Source organism: Abramis brama (genome assembly GCF_963993115.1).
Source record: "Abramis brama genome assembly, chromosome: 2".
Lineage (NCBI taxonomy): Eukaryota > Metazoa > Chordata > Actinopteri > Cypriniformes > Leuciscidae > Abramis > Abramis brama.
In genome coordinates this window covers 19,647,006-19,669,442 of record NC_139964.1, presented here as the reverse complement: position 1 = coordinate 19,669,442, position 22,437 = coordinate 19,647,006, and the positions used below count along the sequence as shown (strand labels likewise).

Here is a 22,437-nt window from a genome sequence, read left to right as displayed (position 1 = left end):
TAATATAAAATGTCAATTACAAACATTCAAAACTGATCACAAGTGGTGTTTCTGTATTTGTTTTAAATGGCTCATGTTGTATTTACTTTTTAGCAATTTGACCTCTAGAATTTACTTTTGTGCAATTTTATCTACATAGTCAGATGTGATTCTGTTGTAATAGTTCAAGTGTGAAACAGCATGCACTTACTTTTCGTGTTGATACTTCGTGTAATCCCACATCATAGATAGAGGGAAAGTTGCACTAAACAAAGTATCAATTTAGTCAAACATTCTCAAACAGAAAGACTATCACTTAATTGTCATTTATTCCTGTAAACACTGAATGTTGACCACTCTCAAAGAAAAGTCTTCACCTAAAACACATACAGTCCAACATACAAATGTGAACCAGTATCATTTGCTATCTGAGCAATGATAACTAAATCTAGTGGAGAAATACAACCATTATTTGCAAACTTTTGTGTATTTATTATAAACTGTGCTTTTCAACCCTCTCTTCTTAGTGATTTGGTCTTTTGAATCTTACATGGATGTTTTGTGATTCCTGTGTAAAGATTATGTTTTAAAGTTAGTCCATAGGCTTAATCACTGCGGTGTGACAAAATATGTTGCCGTGTAAAATTACACCCAAAGATTTAAGCACAACTATTTACACACATACCAAGTAGGAGAATATCTAACTGTATATTGTAGATTGTGAACATTCCATTATCTGTTTATTTGGGGTCAGAGAACATCCTTAGCTCATTCGTCTCTTTACTTTGTGCTGGATGTAAAAAATAAAGGTATTAGTTAATAACAAACAAACAAAAACTTTAAATCAACATGAAACCATAATATTAAAGGGATATTTCAGGATTTAGCATTAAGCTTTGTATTAGTAGAAAACCTGTAGTATTTTCAAATTACCATGCTTTCCTCCCTCATATCCCCCTGAGACGAGAGATTTATGTATTTTTTGTCTGGAAAAAATCCTCCGGAGGATTTTTTTGGCCAGAGGCTAAAGACTACAGCTAGTAGTAGGGGCTGTCCCGCATGTCTTCAACCCGCCCATAGAGGGTGGGGTCTCACTCACAGAATGTACACAGTGTCAGCCGTCTTTCTTTGGAAGCTAAGCTAACAGGCTCTTGTTCTGTGGAGAAAGCTGAGTAGTAGGGGTTACCATCCTCTTTTTCCCGGACATGTCCGGCTGTCGAGATCGTCCAAAATGTCCGGGATTCAGCTTTTGCTTTCTGCAGTCGCCCTTCATTGTTTACATGCACAATTTTTGTTTCAATCTAACTGAATTCATTCCGATTGGTGAATCTGAATGTAGTGTTTACATGAACGCTAAACAAGTGATCGGTTGATGTGCGTTTTACCATTGCTAAGAAAATTCCCGCTCCTCCGTGAGAGATGCGAGACCGGTGCGTCTCAGTAATCACGCCACCGGCCTCGCGCCGTTCTCCCACGGCCTCAGTCTCGTCCTGCTCGCCACAGTAAACATGATGAATGGTGACTGTAGAACGCAAAAGCCGAATCCCGGCCATTTTGGGCGATCTCGAAATCCCGGGTAGACTCGTCATCTGGTTTAGTCGTATTTTAAAACACTGCTTTTTCTTAAAAACATTGTGTCAGACGTATTTGCTGGCATGATTATCTTGTTTCATTGTGTATTAAGTCTTATCAGGCTGTTATTTATCAGGCTGATATTTGTACACAGCAAAAACTCCTCAGCAAAATTAACACTCCTGGGAGTACATGTGAGACCACACTTGTAGAGTGTAAAGTGTTAAAATATGAGTGTTAAATTAACACTCAAGAGTGTTAAAGTTAATGAGATAATTAAGTGATTAATTTAGTGATGATTGAGCATTATTGAAGACACCTGATGTTAACAAGCAGAATCACTGAAGGAGAAAATCACAAATTGTAAGCCACCGTTATGGTGATCAGTGTTTGCTTTAGTTGGACTCTTGACCATTATATTATTAACTTTAGATTTTGTTTGGCTGCTGTATCTGAGTTATAACTGCCAGATGAACAAAGAAAAAATGTGATCTGATGGTGTTGGTTATATTATGACAATCATCATTTGAACTTGATCACTGAACTCATATTTCTGACTTAGATTTATGTTGTTGGTTACAGCACAACTGTGATTCTGCATAAATATCCAGAATTTTAGATATAATACAAAGGACTTCTTAAAAAAAAAAAATCTTTCTTTTAGGCACACACAGATGTCAAGATTCAGTCTATGCATCTCAACAATGGTGACGAGCAGAATATTCAATTAGGAAAAGTAAATTAGACAATTCAGATCATAATTTATTCATACCGCAATGCATGATGGGAGCCATTAATGAGTTGTGATTGGTGGCAGCCACTGCAACATGCTTTATTATTGTCACCATTGTTGAGATTCACAGGCTGATTATTGATATCTGTGTTTCTAAATAAATTCATTAATTTGAAAGTCTTTTGATCAGAACAATGTTAATTAAATATTTTGGATTACATGAAAAATACTGAAAATCATATGCTGTAGAATCACAGAGCTGCAGTAATTAACAAATCCAAACTATCTCAATAAGTTTAGTTTTTCAGATCACAACATGATTATGTCAAAACATAACCAACACCATCAGATCACATTTTTTCTTTGTTCATCTGACTGTTATAAATCAATAACAGCAGACAAGCAAAATTTAAAGTACACATATAATGGTCAAGAGCCCAACTAAAGCAAACACTGATCGCCAAAACGGTGGCTTACAATTTGTGATTTTCTCCTTCAGTGATTCTGCTTGTTAACATCAGGTGTCTTCAATAATGGCCGTTCACTCATTAGGAGTATTACCGCCACCTACTGTACAGGCTACCTTGCGCACATGATCGTCGTGCTCTGATAGGCGCTCAACTGTTTTTCCTATCCTGGGTAGCCCGGATGTTACCATGTGAATATTTAACTTGAATTTTTTTATCTGAATTTGAGCAGTCGAATTAGACTGATGTTTTCTTTGAAAAATATTAACTTGAAATTTGAGATCTGAATTTGAGCAATCAAATTTGATCAACTTGAATCTATTTTATCTGAAATTCTGTAAGTTGATTTTTTTTTTAATCTGTATTTGTGAGCATTGAAAAATATTCATCGAAATTCAGGTTTTGAGAGGTAAATTCGAAACAAATAAATTCAGAAACATGGTTTCCAAAGTAAAATAATTTCTAAGGGGTGAATTCAGAGCAAATAAATTCAGATAAATGTTTTTCAAAATAAAATATTTCAAAACTAAGTATTCAGTGGCTGTTAAATTTCAAATAGTTCTGTCTCTTATTTGCTTCCATATCACAGACCATAACAAAAACAAACATTGCAGCCTGGAAACGCACATTTCAAAGTAAAATAACTGGCTGTAGAAGTGTTTTTCAGAGAAACGAGTATGTGAACTTTGCATGTCTCCTCAATATATGCAAACATATTATGGTATTTTTATGCTTTAGTAGAGTGAAAAAGTTACATACAGCACCTTTAAGGGTCAAGAGCCCAACTAAAGCAAACACCGATTATCATAATGGTGATTTAAAAATTGTGATTTTCTTCTTCAGTGATTCTGCTTGTTCGCATCAAAAAAAAAAAAAAAAAAAAAAAAAAAATTCAATAATGCTCATTCATCACTCAAATTGTTATTGAATGATTAAAACCCACACATAATATGATTGTTTTGTGATATAGTCTGTTTATGTGTGCTTTATTCCAGGGTGATGTACAAGGTAAAGATGCTGATGCCTCTCTGACGGCCTTTGTTGTGATTGCCATGCAAGAGGGCAGAGGGATCTGTGCTGGATCAGTTGGTGTAAGTGAATTTGTTTCACCTCCAGTGGCCGCTCGGGGATTTCTAAAACAGAGGAAGCACAGTAATAATAGTGGTCTTGGGATCCTCTCCCAAAACATTTTTGAAATATTATTATCTGCTTTAAAATGTCTTTTTGAATCACTTTTAGACATAAAATGTAAAAAACAAAATGAAACTTGCATTAAGGAAATATAAATATAATTTCACTCACCTTGCCTTTCACCTGAAGAAAAAATCCATCCTTCTATTCTTTTTTTAATGTCTGTGTTAGGCCTTTTATTAAAGCTGACTGCCTGTAGTTAACTTAGGCGTGGGGTCTTCCTTCGTTTATAATTTGCAGCTTCTGCTAGAATGGAATCTTGTTAAATTTGTTGGCGAGCAAATATTCAATATTTCATCTCTACATAATTAAGGTAGTTAATTGCTAAGTTAGATTAGCAGCGGGAACAGTTTAAAATATTATCACGTAATTTATGTCTCTGCCATGTAGTTTTTCTCAGCACTTACTGCTGAAAGTGAAATGCTTGATTGTGATTGGCTATTTTCTTTTAGTAACGGAAGGAAAAGTCTCCAGCTATGGATATGCCTCCGCATCTCTATCCCCTCAGACTCGCATAATTGCACAGTTTTCTGATTTGGACATTCAGGGAAGAGCAGCGGTGGTTCAGACTTCAGTGATATTTTACGGTGTTACAATGGTGAATTTACAAACAAGACATTCACATTCTGAGATATGAAATTAAATGAATAACAGAGAATTTTATTAACATTAAATCATCCTTCTCCACCTCAACATTTTGGGTAGGCTGTGGCTCCCTTGCCTCTCCTGAAGAGCCGCCACTGTTCACCATGTGCAGGTTTAGTGCTTAAGACTCTTATTTCCTCCTGAATCAATGGCAATGTAAACGCAGCTAAACCTGGATGTCACTTCATCTTTTAGTGCCTAATCATGTTCTATGCACACAAAGTTCATTGATTTACAGGCACCAAAAATTCAGTAGTGGAAATAAAACAATTCTATCATAAACATAATTATGCAAATGCTATATTTTGGAAATAAGACCAAAATATCACAACCTGCAACAGCTTGACTCATAACTGGACTGATTTTATAGAATTAATAAACTTTCTTAAGTGACTCCATAATAAAGTGACTTTTATAATTATTAGTGGACAAGGCAACACTTTGAAGCATCTTTCCAAGCATAAACCAAACACAGGGTCTCTTTCAAAGGTGGTTTAGTAAAAAAGTGCAGGACAGAACAAATTTTTGGTTGCTAATTTTACTTTCGTCAAAAATAGTAGATACCAAAGGGGTTAAATGATTCAAGGCAAGCAAAAATTTTATATATGACTTCATTACTGTCTAAAACCTTTTTTCTGCCATTCGACTGTATTATTTATGGACCCTTATGACAAAGTTAATCTAAAGAATTGTGATGGGTGAAATCATACAGGTAACAGCATAAATTAACCTTGAAGACTTGGTGAATTATACAGTATGTTGTAGGATGCAGATCTAAGAACTTTTAACCTCTTACACACACTTTTATAGAGTCTGGATGAAAGTATCAGGAGGGCTGTTGCATTCTTAGAAGGTCGACTTCCACAACTGACCAATCCTTACGCTGTTGCGATGACGTCCTACGCCATGGCCAATGCTGAAAAACTCAATAAAGACATCTTGATGAAACATTCCACCAAAGGAGATGGTCAGTAACAAGTCATCAAAAAGTGTTTTGCTTTATACAACATGGAATAATTCTAATCCAAACCCAGTGTAAATAATGGAAAAATGATCAAATTTTGCAGTGTAATGATTGCTGCTGGTTGGTGTCAATAACAGTAAAGGAACACAGTCCTGTTATTATTCCTGCTTTGTGTTTGAATCAGCCGGTAGGTCCTGGACTGTCGCTGGACAGCATCATCACTCACTGGAGGCGACGGCCTATGCTGTGCTGGCACTTGTGAAGGGCAAAGACTTTGATAAAGCAGGAGAGGCAGTGCTCTGGCTGCGTTCACAACAGTCTCATTATGGTGGATCTGACACCACACAGGTACACTAACATCTCATCATCTGACTGTGATAAACTGATGCAGAACTTGTCTTTAAATGCTGTTCTGCACTTTCTAGGCGACCATCATGGTGTTCCAGGCCGTGGCAGAGTATCGCACGCAGGTGAAGGACCAACAAAACTTCAATCTGGACGTGGAGCTGTCAGTGGCAGGAAGAAGACCTGTCAGATTTACCATTAAAAGAGAAAATGTGCATCTTACACAGTCATACAAGGTGAGGATTAAACTCATCAACCTGCTTCAAAACGTGTGCTGCTCATGTCAATTGAATGATTTTGTATCATGGTAAGTGAGGAATGTTGGGAGTTTTGTTATTTGTCATCCATCATATTTAATTGTCTACATCAAATGTGTTGTGTTTGGTCAATAAAGTCTTCAGGTATCTCTGCTACATCATGGATTTGATTATCCTGCTGACTCGAGTACGTGTGTTCACTCAACAGGTGGAGATCGACAAGGACTTCAGTGTGACGGCTAGAGGAACTGGAACAGCCACTCTCTCAGTGAGTGTTCATGAGCGTTTATACGGTCAACAGCAAGATTAAAGCGTTTGAACATCTAATCTGAGACGTGCTGCTCTTTTCAGGTTCTGACGCTGTACTACGCCAGACCTGTTGAGAAGAAGTCTGACTGTACACTCTTTGATCTGACTGTTAAAATGGAAAAAGCCCCTGAAAGTAAGATTGACAAAAAGGCCTTTCTTTAGCACTTTATAAACATTAAGGCTTTTCACACTGTGCTTAACCAAATACTTTTGTTTCCCTTTAGCAAACAAAGGAGCCACTGAAAGTTACAACTTCATTGTGGATTTCTTGTATGTGAACAAATACCTCAATCATTTTTATGTCAATAAACCATTTAATTTGTAATTAATCAGCATGTGCTCATTTAGGCTGTTTTCACACTTGGTTTGTTTACTGTCCCACATTCGCTGTATGTTTGCTTCATGAACGCGAGTATCAGGGACAGTTAGATAATGATTTCAGGGGAGACTTCAGTTTCACTGCGTTCTGACACGGAAAAAAAAGAGTTTATTCAGAGACAAGCAGCTCTACACTATACTACAATATAAGAAATCTGACATCAAACGGACTCAGGTTTGCATAAAGCTCTAGTGTGAAAGCAGCCTTAAACACAGAATCAGTTGATGGAGGAAAACTGAAGACTTACGAAACCTGTTAATAAAACCTGCACTTTATCTCCATCTTTACAGCTACAAAAATGATAAAACTGATGCCACTATGACTATTCTGGACATTGGCATACCGACGGGATTTGATGTTGAAGAAAATGATCTTAAAGAGGTATTATGATGATAAACTGATGCAGTGATGCCTCACTTTGGTATTTAGAAGAGGAATCCACACATCTGCAGATTGGCCATAAAACATGTTGGTCATCATGTGATGCACTGAGTTATTTTTCTCATTTTCTTGCCCTCAGTTGTCCACGGGGAAGGAGAGATACATTCAGAAATATGAAAAGAATAAAGTGCTGTCAGAGCGAGGATCCCTCATCCTCTACTTAGATAAGGTATTTCAGCAGACTTCTGTTGCCCGACGATGTCAAAAACTGATTTGTTTTCTTTTAATAAAGAAACCATGTGTATTGTTGAAATCTTGATTCGGATTGGCTGACAGATGTTCCAAGATGCTCATTAACTGTAACGCCATGTGGTTCAGTTTTGGTACATTTGGTTCAACTCTGACTGCTTATCAGAATCATATTTCACATGATACTTTAAGCAGAAGAGAAAGTGCAAATTGAATATATAGATCTAAATTATAATGTTTACATGTATATGTTTCTATGCAAAATAGAATACTATCTTTGCAGTGTAATTGCAGCTGTACATTGTTAAATGAATGCAAGAAAGAAACACCAATCACAATTCAAATGCAAATATAATTAATAATTTGGACTACAAAAATTGTTTTAAATTTGACCCACAATATTAGTTTTTAGTTATTAGTTGTCGCTTGTGCAAATGTTAATGTGGGCAGTTTCCATTGTACAATTTGATATTTAATATCATGTAAATTTGCTTTTAATTTTTTTGTCTCATTAGGTTTCTCATAAAGAGACAGAAAGACTTGCCTTCAGAATGCACAAGATGTTTAATGTGGGTCTGCTTCAACCTGCTGCCGTCACAATATATGAATATCACTCACCAGGTGAGCTGTTGCTGCACGTACACACACTATTTCTCTTATCTATAAAAACAATTAAACTGAAGCTCTCAAATTAACATGTTAATTCAGTGTAACAAATTAGCTCAAAGGGGAAATATTAATAATAATCCATAATTACCAATTATGATTAATTATTAATATTTGGGTCAGTTAATTAGATTAACTTTGAGGTAAGCCAAATTAATATTACAATCAATTAATCAGTTCCAACAAACTCTTTGATTATTCATTTATTCTAAGGAAAATGTATCTTTCATGGTCGCTGAAAAATAATTATTCCTTATGTACAGCCATTAGAGCATGTAACAAGATCAAAATCGTAAAAGGGACTTTGTATGCAAACAGAGGATCAGAAATCAAATTCATAATTGTGCACAAGTTTTATTAACTAAATCACAAACATAATTAACACTAAACAAACATAAATACATTCATACATCCATACATACATGCATAGGTAAAGGGGGTGAGTGATGTGGAACCGGAAACAGGAAATAGAACTATGGGGCAAGATCTATTTTGGTATGAAAAGAACCATCAGCTTATTTCATAGCACCTCATTAAATACTTGCATGGTCAGTTGCAAATCGTGGACAATTCTTGAAGTGGTTGATAAATGAGTCCGTTGGTAGGTCCGTGAGGGTCAAAAGTCATGGTGCAATTTGCCATCTTGTGGTTCCGAAGCTGTTGTGGGTCGGAGCTTGCATGGTGGCTTCGAGCACATGGCTGTGGTGAGTCGAAGCCTGCTGTCCTGGCCTGCTGAGTGCACGCTGGCTGGTGCGGCCTCCTGAAGTGCCAGGAAGGCCAGGAGTTGATCGTTGCCAATTCAATGATGGTAAAGTTGCAGTTTTTCTGGATTGAAGAAAAGGCAGTCTATCTCCCTCTGGGGAGCGTGAAAGCATGGCAGGCAGTGCTCTGGCCTGCTGGATCCAGGGCCATGGGCCCCAGTGGTGGGGGAGGGGCCCCCAATGCGAGGAGTACAGTGGAGGCCAGCAGCACAAAAACAAAAAGTGGGCTGATCTAGTGAAAAGGCCTTTTTAAAGCTTGACAAAGGACAGCCCTATGCAGGCTGGTTCACCCAATGAGAAGGGTAGAATTTCTGGCGGGAGTTTTCTCTGTCACCAGGATTTACAAGCCTTTGTCTTAAGATTGCTCACTCGGGCTGGCATGCTGAATTGGTGTTTGATGACACAACTATGAAAGATTCTTGTAATACTAATATGTTGCACAGCTATTGGCATATCATGTACACCATCATTTCGATCTTCAGAGTACCAATTTATCGAGACCAAACATGGTATAAGTGGGTTACATTGACCGTTGGTCCTGTAATAACTACATAGTGTCAAAGAGATCATAGTATCAACAGAATTATTAAAAGACAAAACACATAACAGTAAATCATTCTCAAAATGTTCTGGAATGCATGTTAATTTCATGTTAGTCAATTCATCAATAAATGAATGCAGGAGAGTCTGTTTAGCAGATTGTTTCTGTCTTTCCATGGTCTTTCTCTTGCATTTGGCCACATTCTTTAACACCCATAAAACCTTATCTGATCGTAAAAACTCTCTGTGTTGCCTGTAACAAGACACCGTCCTGCCAGTGTGTTAGCCTCATTTGGGATGTTAGTTTTTGGTGAAGGTTTCACAGTGAGTTTGCTGGATTATTCATTAAATAAATTAATAATTTGTGTGTGTCCGATTGGTCCAGACGCTACATCAGTGCCATTAAGTATTAACATTTGAATGTTCCTCCAAAACTCTTTTCCCCACTGTCACTCACACTGAAGACTGCTGAACTGCTCCAGAAATTGCTCTATTAACTATTGGGATTTTTTATAGATAGTAGCATCAACAATGTGATTGCAGTTATTTATTTATTTATTTATTTGAAGGTGATTTTTGTAGTATAGTTATCAACAAAAAGATTTCTTCTTTTCAGAAAATGAATACATCAATATTTTATGGAAAGGGCGACAGGAAGAGTGCAGAGCTAGCTCTTCCATGTGATGAGAGTGTGGATGAGTTAGCCAAATGATAGGGAATGGTAGGGATTAAATAATAGGGATCTATTTATTTTTAGTTTGCATGGTTTTATTTTTGGTTTGCATGGTTTGGTTTGAGTTCCAAGTATATAAATCTATCAATTTCCAAAAGAAATATGCATTTAAATAGCAAAGAAAATCATAATTTTATGGAAAAACTACTTTTTTTGACCATTTTCCAGCGTTTGGTACAGCGTTTCCTTAGAGCCACCCCAAACAACAAGTAACTCAGGGGTTATTCAAGATTATAGGCAAAAACACTCAACAGGGCCAAAACCATGGAACAGATAATCAAAGGAGCACTCAGAAATGCAGTTGTGACTTAGTAATGAATGACTGAAGAATTGTTATAATATTACGAACAAGTGTTATAAAAATTGCTCTGTAAAATAACGGTTATCTGCTGGCAGATGTGGTCGCCAGCAATGTACTGTTATTTACAACCCTTTACCGTTAATTTACAGCTCTCCTTTTTAACAGTATGTTACCGTAAAAATACCTTGGAAGGTAACTCATATCATTTGGGAAACCGATTGCTTCAAACAGTTTTTATACTAATTTATACTGATAGTACTGTGATCTTTCTACATTTGAGTCCACTGAAAATAATATCTCTCAAAGGGGTCATGATATGAGAAACCAAATTTGCCTTGATCTTTTGGTATATAAGAGGTCTTTGTACCATTAAAACTTCCTGCAAGTTTCATAGCTTAAGACGTCCTCTCCCCATTATAAACGAAGCATTTATTTAATCAAGCTCTAATTACAGCTTGTTGGGGACCCATGGTAAGAAGTGACGTCATGGTACGAAGTGACGTACCAGTCGTTTGCAAATGACCGCCTCCAGCGCAAGACAACTACGCCTCATTTCGCATCATCGCATCGTTGTCACGCCCACAGGTGTTCAGTCGACTTGGTCAGGCGGTCCCAGTCCTTTCTCATGGGTCTACCTTTAACTGTTGAGAATCAGCTCAGGCTTTGCTGTAAACAATACTGTAACTACACCAGAGGTGTGGTGAAGTCCAGGTTCAGAAAGTAAAAGTTCTCCTCAGTATTTTGTTCCAATCACCTGGATTTGCTAATTCAGCAGGAGAGAGAACTAATTAGTGAAATCAGCTGCGAATTCAGGGGTGGAATAAACATATGGCAGGACTTTTTCTTTCTGACCCCTGGACTTTCCACCTCTGAACTACGCTGACTGTGGCATCAGTTTTGCCGTATCAGTTTGAGTCCAATATTGACAGTCAAGAAGAACAAGCTGACTGACCCAAACTACAATCACAAGCACGACTTTCACAGTGGTAATTTCATTTCTCTCTTAAATTTCAGATGTGATGTTATATCTGTCATTTCTCTACATAACAGCATCTATATAACACACTGACCTGCATCGAACTGCAGTGCAAAAGGTTGTAAAATAATTGTAACCACTGATTCTTCAATTCCTCTGCCGTTGGAAGTCTATGCACTGTGAAAAAACCCCAGCATTTCCTCGACATATCTACTTTGGTTTGAAGGCCAGCAAAAGTAGTCAGCAGGCAGGCATTATGAAAATATGTTACTGTCATGTTTATGTTCAGTTAGTTTCACTTTCATGGACTTTTAGTTTGTCTTCCGTCACGTTTCCTTTGTTCTAATTTTCCGCCACTCATCAGTAAGCATCGACATTCATTGATCACAGCTGGAAATCAAGGAAGTGATTAAATTGAAATATTTAGTTGTCATTGTAGACTCTAAGCTTAAGTTTAATGGCCCTATTAAGAAAATGTCTAAAGGCCCGTACACCAAGAACGATAACGATAAAGATATAGGCTATAGTTCTAAAAATCGTTCTCAATGTTAAAGAATAGCAGAGTTCACACCACAGCTATAACGATAAGGATATGCCTATAGAGAAATGATATCGTTGTGATCACTTTCGGGACGATTTATTTATTTTCAGCTGTTGAACGATAAAACACTGACAGCCAATCAGAATCCATTCTAATTTAAATTCTCGTGGATATTGCAGAGAAGTTAATCGCCGAGGTCCAGAAAAAATCCAACACTGTTTGACAAGTCAAGCCCCTTTTGAAGACAGGAACACCATGCCTGTAGATTTAAAGTTGCAATCAGAACTCAGTTTTCTCTACAAAGCTGAAACAATGGCTTAAATCTTTACAGCAATGTGAACACTGAGTACATTAGGCTTATTCAGGTTAAGTGTTTTTTTTTTTTTTTTTTTTTTTTGTATGTAGGATAATTTATATTTTGTGTTTGTGACTGTGTATAAAGTTACATATGTGCTTAGGTAGGCTAAGTCAATATGCCATTGTTTGATTGTTTAGGTACAACATATAAACACCATAGTCTTTTGTTACGAACCCCTGTTTTTAAGATGCTCGTTGAGAAAGGGGTCAGCAACATAAAAGGAGACGCGAGGCAAAGAGCAATTTAAACATTTATTATAAGACTAATAAATGATTGCACAAACTCACATCTCTTATTCCCCACTCTCCACATGTAAAAATAACACTTAAACTATATTAAAGTCAAAATATACTTAACACTAACAAATAGATGAAACCAAAAGAACATCAAATAGAACCCAACTTGTCTTCAACGGCTGGCTGGGCATCATGACACACACGGGATTCACCGCTGCGTGACTCATTCTGTTACACACTTCTCTTATATACTCTAGCAGGAGCCATTAGAGCAACGGGACACATGTGTGCAGGGGCGGAGCCTAACACTCAGAAGAGAAAAGAGACTAATCAGAGCACAAACAGATACACACAAAATACAAATACAACACTCATAAGGCTTAGGCCGTAACACTTTTGTATATGTGTATTTGTATTTGTTTTCCACCTTATGATAATTGTTTGTTTTTTGATTTTATGTAAAGGAAAGGTAAAAATTATTTTTCTGATGATTTACTCATCTGACACAATAATGTCTTCAAATGATACTCATTTGTGAGCTTTTTTCAGCAGATATTATGTAATATTTCTTGAAATTAGCATTTTTAATTAATTGACCTCCCTGCATTAAAGGCAGGGTAGGTAGGACTATAAAAAAAAAAAAAGATCCAAATTTGTTAAAACTTTCTATATATATCAATACATAATTAAAATGTAAGTACTCTGAAAAAAAGAGTATAAAAATCAAGTGACTCTAGACCGTTTAATCTGTATTAAACACAGCTCATTATTTCGATTCGGGACGAATCAAAGGATTGGCTTAGGCGACTGTCACTCTCTCTCGCAACCATGGCAACAACCCTTTTGCCACGGGATCTGCCCACTTGCGCGCGGCCGCGCGCACGTTTGATTTGAGGAATTCGAGAGGCACTGAACCTAGGAATAGCAAAACAATGGCAGAGAAAGAGCAATCAAAATTCACATTACCGGCATGCAGTTAGTGAAGGCAAACAAGGCAAAAAAAAGAAGACAGTACAAGAAAAGGTAATGAACAAAAAGTCTTTGGATAAACAAAGAAATAAAACGCGTGTCAATATCAGCGTAGCTTTCCAGCGACCACCCCGTCCTCAGCCTCTACTTCCTCGGACCCTAGTTGCACGCCACGGCCTCTTGCACGACCTCCTCTGCTTCGCCCTAAAATTATTTTTATTTTACAAAAGGACATTTTACAAACCTACATTTTGCGCATGTGCTCCTGCATGCACTTTTCCAGTCACAACACAGCAATCAAAGGAGGACGCGCTGAAAACTGTAATGCTGTTCTCTTCCTTCGAATGTTTGAGTTGCAGAGGAATTTGTGACTGTTTCAGCTGTTCAACCACATCAAAGTTTCGTAATTAGTAAGTCCGTGCTTTTTCTCTTTTTGTTCTTATGTGCTGAAGGGCTGCTGTGCCTTGGTGAAACGGTGTTTGTACGTGAAGAGCTCTTTTCCAAAACGCCATAAACCTAAAAAGCTGCCTCAAAGAACCAGCAAAAGTAATGATTATGAATGTGTAAAATATTGCAATAAGACATTTTAATTGTTTATTAATTTCTGTGTCGGCTGCAAAGATGAAGTTGACGATATTTGACTCGCGATCTTCGCAGTAGGCTAGTGAACGCATGCACCGGAGAAATGCACATTTAGGCTACATAGTTTTATTTTGTTTTGGATGGTTTTGTTTAGAACCAGATTTCTGTAAATATATTCCACATTTTTTAGGCCTGTGAGGCGAGGCTACGGTTCGGTTCACGATGATATAATCTCCAGTTCAAGCACCTTATGTTGTGATTGATAGCCTATATTTACTTTATGTATTTAATGCAGGAATGAAAATATTAATGAATTAATGAAAAAAAAAAATATTAAAATTAAGATACAATTAATACAAAACGAAATTCGTTTTAAAGAAAGGCTTTGTGCTTTCTGTTTTGAGGTCTCTGTTAAAGTTTGAAAGTCTCAGTGCAGCTTTCAGAGCGCTCGCGTCCATAATGGAGAACTGTCAAGTAATATTGTTTTTTCCTCATAAATGCAAACACGAAAAATAAAAGACAAAAACTTTTTTAAAAAGACAAACCATAAATTTAGAAAAAAAAAAAAAAAAGATGGATTTATAGCGTTTTGGGGGAAAAATGAATGGATTTATACCGTTTTGAAAATGTTAATTTTTTTTTACTTTGAATTGATCATCAACAATATTGTTGTTTGATTTAATAATCACTGTTGCAAGAAGTGCCTAGTTAAGTTTTTTTTTTTTTTTTTTTTTTTTGTAAGTGGAAAAAGTAGGGGGTGCCACAGATTCTGTTTAGTTAGCTCCTTTATTGTTTTTTCTATAGCCTAGAATAATATAGGTCAAATGCAGCAAGTCAAAAGACCAACTGGACCTTCTTTGCCAGTTTGCTCACATTTCTTTGAAGGATGGCAAAAATATCGCCTGAATATCTATATCTAGATATTGGAAAAAAATATCGAGATATTCATTTTTGTCAATATCTCCCACCCCTACATGCAGAACACCATATATGTTATGAATCTTACACGAAATTCATCTTCATCACAATATAACTGATGGTAATGTAAAAAAGTGTATCAATGCAACCTGTTTTTAGCTTATATAACTAGCTCGTTAGCGAATCAAAAAATATATATTTTAAATTTACCAATATCAATATGCTAGCTTGATAGTGAGTACTAAAATACATCTTATTTGTTTATATTCATAAGCAATTAGCGTTAGATTTTTTTATTACATGTGATTCTGACATAATGTCACTACATGCACTGTGCTCCTTCCTCTCTGCTTGTCTCAGGTAAATAATGCGTCTTCAGCTCAGCGGTTGGAGTCGCGCGTTCATGTGTTTTGGGGGCGTGGCTTTGGAAGGAGCCCAGAAGGGAGGGGGTGGAGTGAATGGAAATAATGAACTGTCTTTAAAACAGTCCTGAGAGGTCTACAGACACTCGATTTTTATACTTTCTTTTTCAGAGTACTTACATTTTAATTATGTATTGATATGAACATAAAGTTTAAACAAATTTGAAAAAGAAGTTTTTTAGACCATTCCTACCTACCCTGCCTTTAAATATCTCTCTCTCTCTCTCTCTCTCTCTCTCTCTCTCTCTCTCTCTCTCTCTCTCTCTCTCTCTCTCTCTCTCTCTCTCTCTCTCTCTCTCTCTCTCTCTCTCTCTCTCTCTCTCTCAGATGCACGCTGTATGAAGTTCTACCACCCTGAAAGGGCAGATGGCGCTATATACAGACTGTGTAAGGGAGACATGTGCATTTGTGCAGAAGGTATAATCACACACAAATAATAATATAAAATGACCATATCCTGAACTTTTGTAGTATTTGATTTGGTTACCTTCACTCTACTTGTAATTTTAAACATTATGTTTTTTTTATTCTTGTATGTGAACGAGGAAACAAAAAAATGATTTATGTGTGTGTGTGATTACAAGTGTGCATTAATAACTTCTCTGAACACAGAAAGCTGCACTTTCCAGAAGAAAAACAACGTCGATGAAAATGCTCGTATGAATAAATCCTGTGAAACTGGCATGGATTATGGTAGGTTATTTCATTTTCATGACTGTTTTACTTTCATAAATCAAGAATTCATTATTTACACCCCCCATGTTGTTGTAAACCTACATGATCCGGTTGTTTTTCAGTGGAACTCAAAAGGAATTGTTTTCCACACAGCAAAATCCCCAGTATTAAATTAAAACTCCTCAGTGTACATATGTGTCCACATTACAGGGTGTTAAAATTAACACTGAAGCAGTGTTGAAGTTAATGAGATAATTAAGTGATTAATTAAGTGATGATTGGCCATTAGTGGTGACACCTAATGTTAATAAGCAGAATCACTGAAGGAAAGAGAAAAAACAATAACCGAAAAAAGAGAAACGCAAGAACTACAACTGACTTCGTGCCATTACAAATTATTGCACTTAATATTACCAGTTTGAGTTTATTTCTGTCATACATCTACTTGAGATTCAACAGAAGTTTAGACGGTAATGTTTTATGGAATTTTTCGTTTCAAGTCACTATTATGGTGGTCAGTGTTTGCTTTAGTTGGGCTCTTGACCCTTTTTTTTGCTGATAGTTTTTCTTTGACTGTTCCAACCACAGATATCATATATAAACGCTAGATGTCTCGTGCGCGCTGCTGGCCAATGGAGGTTGACGTCTGCACGTGGCAGCCATCTTGCCACAGACAGCTCGCTCACTCGTTTAATGGTGCATGTACTTTTAAATAACTATAACTTGCTCAATTTTCTACCGATGTTCAAACGGTTTGGTTTGTTATAAACGTCAGAGATGTAGTTATGACACTGCATACATACACTGCATACATATGAATAATTATAACATACATGTTCAAGCATTCTGAATTATAGCCACGTTAATAACATTTGTAAGAAACCAAACCGTTTGTAAATCCTTCAAGATTTCAGCGAGATAAGAGGATTTGTGTGCATGCTGATCACTCACCTTAATTCACAGCTTCACTGTGACAAGATGGCCGAACGGTGATGCCGGAAGTGACTGCGCCATAAGACATCTAGCGTTTATATACAGAGGTGGAAAGTCCAGGGGTCAGAAAGTAAAAGTCCTGCCATATATTTATTCCACCCATGAACTCACACAGCAAAAACTCCAGTGTTAAATGAACTCTCCTGGGAGTTTATTTGGCTCCAGACTCAAGAGTGTTAAAGTTAATGAGATAAATTAGTGATTGATTGAGTGATGATTGAGCATTATTGAAGACACCTGATGTTAACAAGCAGAATCGCCAAAGGAGAAAATCTCTTTTTTCAAGTTGCCATTATGGAGATTAGCGTTTGCTTTAGTTGGGCTCTTGACACTTAAACTGTTAACATTAGATGTTGTTTGGCTGTTGTATCTGAGTTATGACTCTCAGATGAACAAAGAGAAAAGCTGAACAGGTGGTGTTGATTGTGTTTTGACAGTCATTATTTTACTTGAATCACTGAACTCATTTAGAGCCTAATCTCTGATTTAAATGTATATTGGTCATTACAGCATCACAGTGATTCTACAGAATAAGATCCAGATTTTTCAATTTAATCTAAATGATTTCTAAAAGTTGATCTGATATAAATAAAAAAAGATCTTTCTTTAAGGCACACACAGACATCAAGAATGAGTGTATGAATCTCAACAATGGTGACAAAAAGAATATTCAATTAGGAAAAGGAAATTACTAAGACAATTCAGATCATAATTTATTCATACCGCAATGCATGATGGGAGCCATGAATGAGTTTTGATTGGTGGCACCCAGAATGCACTGCAACATGCTTTATTATTGTCACCATTGTTGAGATTCACAGGCTGATTATTGATGTCTGTGTGTCCAAATGCAGTACTACTTTAAAGTCTCTTGATCAGAAAATCTTTTAAGAAATCTTTTTGATTATATTGAAAATGCTGAAAATAGTATACTGTAGAATCACAGGCTGCTGTAATCAACAAGATAAACCTAACTCTCTAAATGAGTTTTTGAGTCAGGTCAAATGATGATTATGTCAAAACATAACCAACACCACCTGATCAACTTATCTCTTTGTTCATCTGAGAGTTATAACTCAGATACAACAGCCAAACAACATCTAATGTTAACAGTTTAAGTGTCAAGAGCCCAACTAAAGCAAACGCTAATCTCCATAATGGCAACTTAAAAAAAGAGATTTTCTCCTTTGGTGATTCTGCTTGTTAACATCAGGTGTCTTCAATAATGGTCAATCATCACTCAATCAATCACTAATTTATCTCATTAACTTCAACACTCTTGAGTCTGGAGCCAAATAAACTCCCAGGAGAGTTCATTTAACACTGGAGTTTTTGCTGTGTGAGTTCATGGGTGGAATAAATATATGGCAGGACTTTTACTTTCTGACCCCTGGACTTTCCACCTCTGTTTATATATGATATCTATGGTTCCAACATTGTGTTTATAAAGCACATTTGTTACTGCAATAGAAAACATGACCTGCTCATATTATGTTTTGATGATGACATTATCAGCATGTAGTGACCTGATTCACTGTGTCATTCAGTCTAAATCTTTTACTATATGCTTGATGTCTCATTTTGTAGTCCTGAGATTTGACAGTTTGAGATTCAACAGCAATATAAACAATTTTGAAGATACTTTGTGTACTGAAGTTATTGTTTTTAAACACACAGACATCAAGAATCAGCATATGAATCTCAACAATGGTGACAATAAACAAACTAGTGACAAACAGATCAACTCTGAACGTCACAAAACTAAAGTCATAATAAAACAATAGCAAAATAAAAGCAACCAGGAAAAAATGAAAATTTCAGGACAATTCAGCTGCATAATTTATTCATGCTGCAATGCATGGTGGGAACCATGGATGCGTTTTGATTGGTGGCTCCCATCATGCACTGCAACATGAAGCATTTGTTTGATTGTCACCAATGTTGAGATTCATATGTAGATTCTTGATGTCGGTGCATGATTTTAAAATCTTCAGAGTATTAAAGCATTGCTGAAAAATTAATAAAGCATTTGTATAATCAGTTTATAATGCTGGGTGAGATCGGTGAATCAAGTCACTAATAATTTCATCATTGAAACATAACCAGGGCTGCATTTCCCAAAAGCATCTAAGCCTAACTTTATCATAGATCAACTGCAACAAATGGTTTGTACGATTAAGTTAGACTGGTAAAATGTTAAGCTCCAAAAATGGCAAACTTTGTGAGAGCAACAGACCCAAATTTCACTTTTAAATCACTGTAAATATTCCCTTCAAGTGAGTTGTTAACTCAAGAACCATTGGAGCCAATTCATCCAGTGAGCGGTCTGATCAAATGGAGTTTTTCTTTTTCAAATGGGAAATATCTTAGTTTTTGTTGTCAGAAGTCAGGGGTCTGGAACAACATAAATGATGACAATGTGCCTATTTGAGTGAACTATTCATTTAACCCCTGTGTAAATTAATTAATAAAAAAAAAGATTTCTGCCACTGAAATCCAATCTAATCAGTTATTATTCCAGTAACAATATTACACTTATGTTTGACAGTTTATAAAGTGACAGTGGATAAGATGGATCTGGCACATGACTCTGACATCTATCACCTGAAGGTGGACCAGGTACTGAGAGAAGGTACGGTTCATTATTCTCTCCATGCTACTCCACAGATCATGAAATGTGTCTGATTCTTGTTAAATGCAGTCTTTTCACTCAGATACATATTCAGCATGAGGCTAATTTGGATTGTAGAGAAAGTGTGTCCTAAACACTGTTCTGTCCTGTAGGCACTGATGATGATGATGTTGAGGGGAAAGTCAGACAATTTTTGGGTCGTCCCGGTTGCAGAGAGAGTTTGGGATTGGTAGAAGGCAAGTCGTACCTCATCATGGGCAAATCCGAAGACCTGCCAAGGCTCGGAGGAACGTAAGTGTCCACTCTGTGTCTGTAAATTACAGAATTTGCCTGAGCTTTATGTATTTAAAGTCTGCAGAATGTTGTTCATGGCTCAGTGTTTGGACAGTTGTATAATGCATTTTATATAACCTAGAATAGACTTGAACAAAGTAAGACTTCAATAAACTTGAATAAATAAAGGCATACAATTTTTCTCTTTCCCGTCCAGTTTTTATTTATTTATTTATTTATTTATTTTTTAAGTTGGCTTTTCCCTTGAGCATTTTTTATCATTTTCACAAACATTTGAAAGCTGTATGCATTCTTTATCAACACTTGTGTGTTGGTAAGTTTATTTAAAAAAAAAAAAAAAAAAAAAAGTACAATTTTGAACAAAAAAGCTGAGAAAATCTTGTTTTTGTCAGATTGGATTCAGAACAATGATCAAAACACAGATGGAGTAGATCGAGTCCATCAACACCCCTAAAGCTTTACAGTCGTTTCTTCTTTATGGGTCGACATTTCATTCTGTAACATTAGCAAGTTTTGAATAATATGCTGTTTAATGTTGGTGATCACGTTATTTAACATATGATTACATATGATATCGCTTCTTCTCCTGTGTTTTGATCAGGAGATTGTCTACTCTGAAATATCTCGTCAGTGGCGGGGAAAGAGTTAAAAATATGTGATGAACATGGGTTTAAGTTATTTTGATTATTTTTGTGGGGTTTAAAGTAAAAAAAGTATAGGTGGTAAATACGGTATTACTCTTTCCCCCGCCTTTGACGGAATTTTCCGGCAATCTATGTTTTCACTGTTATATGGTAGGGGGCGCTATTATGCATCTGGAAGAGTACAGAATCTCCTGATCAAAACACAGGCGAAGAAGAAAGAAAAACAAGCAATAGAAGCATTGCTTACGCACATGTAAGCTAACGTGATCATAAACATTACATAAATCAAAACTGCCTAACATTTCCAAATGAAATGTCGACCCAGTACGAGCTGTAGGACTGTGAAAGCATTAGGGGTGTTGATGATTATTAGAGGCATTGGGGGTCTGATTATAAGGCTGTAAAAAAGAAATATTGACATAAGTGAACACTTATATTTATTTAAAGACAAAAAAGCTATTTTGTTTTAAAATGTATGACAAACTTCAGTATGACGTAAGCATTATGCAGGAGGCAATTACTTTTGACAAGAAAATCATAAACCTGAGAAGACTCTATTAGACACATATAACACATATTTTGACCTGTTATTAAAATACATGTTTGGTTCCGGTGAAACTGAGTGTGTATTAAATGTTTTTCAAAAATGTATAAAAACCAACACAAATACAAAGATTGTTAAAATAAAGAGTGTAGTAGTTAAGTCAGTAATTTTGTCTGTTTTGTCTTCACTTGTCTGTTGTTTTAGTCTGCAGTACGTCTTTGGAGAGCACACCTGGGTTGAATACTGGCCGACAAGAGAGGAAAGCCGAACTCCAGAATACAGGGAGCGGTACATCGGCATCTCTGAGCTCCAGAATAGCCTCCTCAGATACGGATGTGCTTCATAATGTTGATTAAATGTTCAAAATGTTGATTACAGGAAATTAAACATCCTCTCTTGCATACTCTCAATAAATCTTAAATAATATTGTTGGAGCTAAAATACTTTAAAAAAAAATCATGAATTCATTTCAATTTCAATTTAGAATTCTGCCTAACTAATACCTTGCAAGAATATTCTGATAACTTTTTCCAATCTGAATCACAAATCCAACATTATAATTTGTTTTGTGTGATATTTTACATGTCTATCTCATTTTAATAATCATAAGAAACTTTAAAGAATAATTTCTGGATATCTGAATAAGCTAAACATTCTTCAAAAGAAGAAAAAATAAATGCGTTCAGATGATTATTCCTGGCATTTGCTTTCTGACAGGAGTTGATGTGGATGATAAAAGATATGGAAGAGGTATTGGGATAAATTATTCATTTGAGGAAATTGATTGGTCAATTGCCATTACATATTTATACTGTGATATTATTTCATTTGAATCAAATTTCATTTGATTATTTCATGAGAAGAAAAAGACTTTATGAGTTAACTAGAAACATCAATTTAACTAAATCCTACTAGTGATCATCATCACACATGAATGAGATGAAGAACTTAAAAACATCATCAATGCATCAGCAACTACACAGTCACTCAGGCGTATGACACGCCAATTCGTATTTCCATTTTTGGCGTGCCATCAACACGCATAATCGTTTTTCAGCATGTTTATCAACGCCATTGACTTAACGTTACTGTATGGAAAATAAGTATTTGAACACCCTACTATTTTGCAAGTTCTCCCACACAGCAAAAAATCCAGTGTTAAATTAACTCTCCTGTGAGTT

At 36.2% G+C, this 22,437-nt stretch overlaps 1 protein-coding gene across 1 annotated transcript in view; it reads left to right on the top strand.

Annotated features, from left to right (window-relative positions):
• Positions 1 to 21,949, top strand: part of LOC311077824 (complement C3-like) — a 57,872-nt gene extending 35,923 nt beyond the window's left edge. The window contains exons 26-40 of the mRNA XM_084106454.1: positions 3,747 to 3,842; positions 5,398 to 5,554; positions 5,736 to 5,899; positions 5,977 to 6,132; positions 6,362 to 6,421; positions 6,505 to 6,595; positions 6,687 to 6,732; positions 7,132 to 7,222; positions 7,362 to 7,451; positions 7,987 to 8,092; positions 15,802 to 15,891; positions 16,087 to 16,167; positions 19,691 to 19,774; positions 19,927 to 20,065; positions 21,461 to 21,949. Of these exons, the coding sequence (XP_083962580.1) occupies positions 3,747 to 3,842; positions 5,398 to 5,554; positions 5,736 to 5,899; positions 5,977 to 6,132; positions 6,362 to 6,421; positions 6,505 to 6,595; positions 6,687 to 6,732; positions 7,132 to 7,222; positions 7,362 to 7,451; positions 7,987 to 8,092; positions 15,802 to 15,891; positions 16,087 to 16,167; positions 19,691 to 19,774; positions 19,927 to 20,065; positions 21,461 to 21,602 (1,593 nt within the window). The 3' untranslated portion in view covers positions 21,603 to 21,949. The remainder of the gene's footprint in view (positions 1 to 3,746; positions 3,843 to 5,397; positions 5,555 to 5,735; positions 5,900 to 5,976; positions 6,133 to 6,361; positions 6,422 to 6,504; positions 6,596 to 6,686; positions 6,733 to 7,131; positions 7,223 to 7,361; positions 7,452 to 7,986; positions 8,093 to 15,801; positions 15,892 to 16,086; positions 16,168 to 19,690; positions 19,775 to 19,926; positions 20,066 to 21,460) is intronic.
• The last annotated feature ends 488 nt before the right edge of the window (positions 21,950 to 22,437 follow it).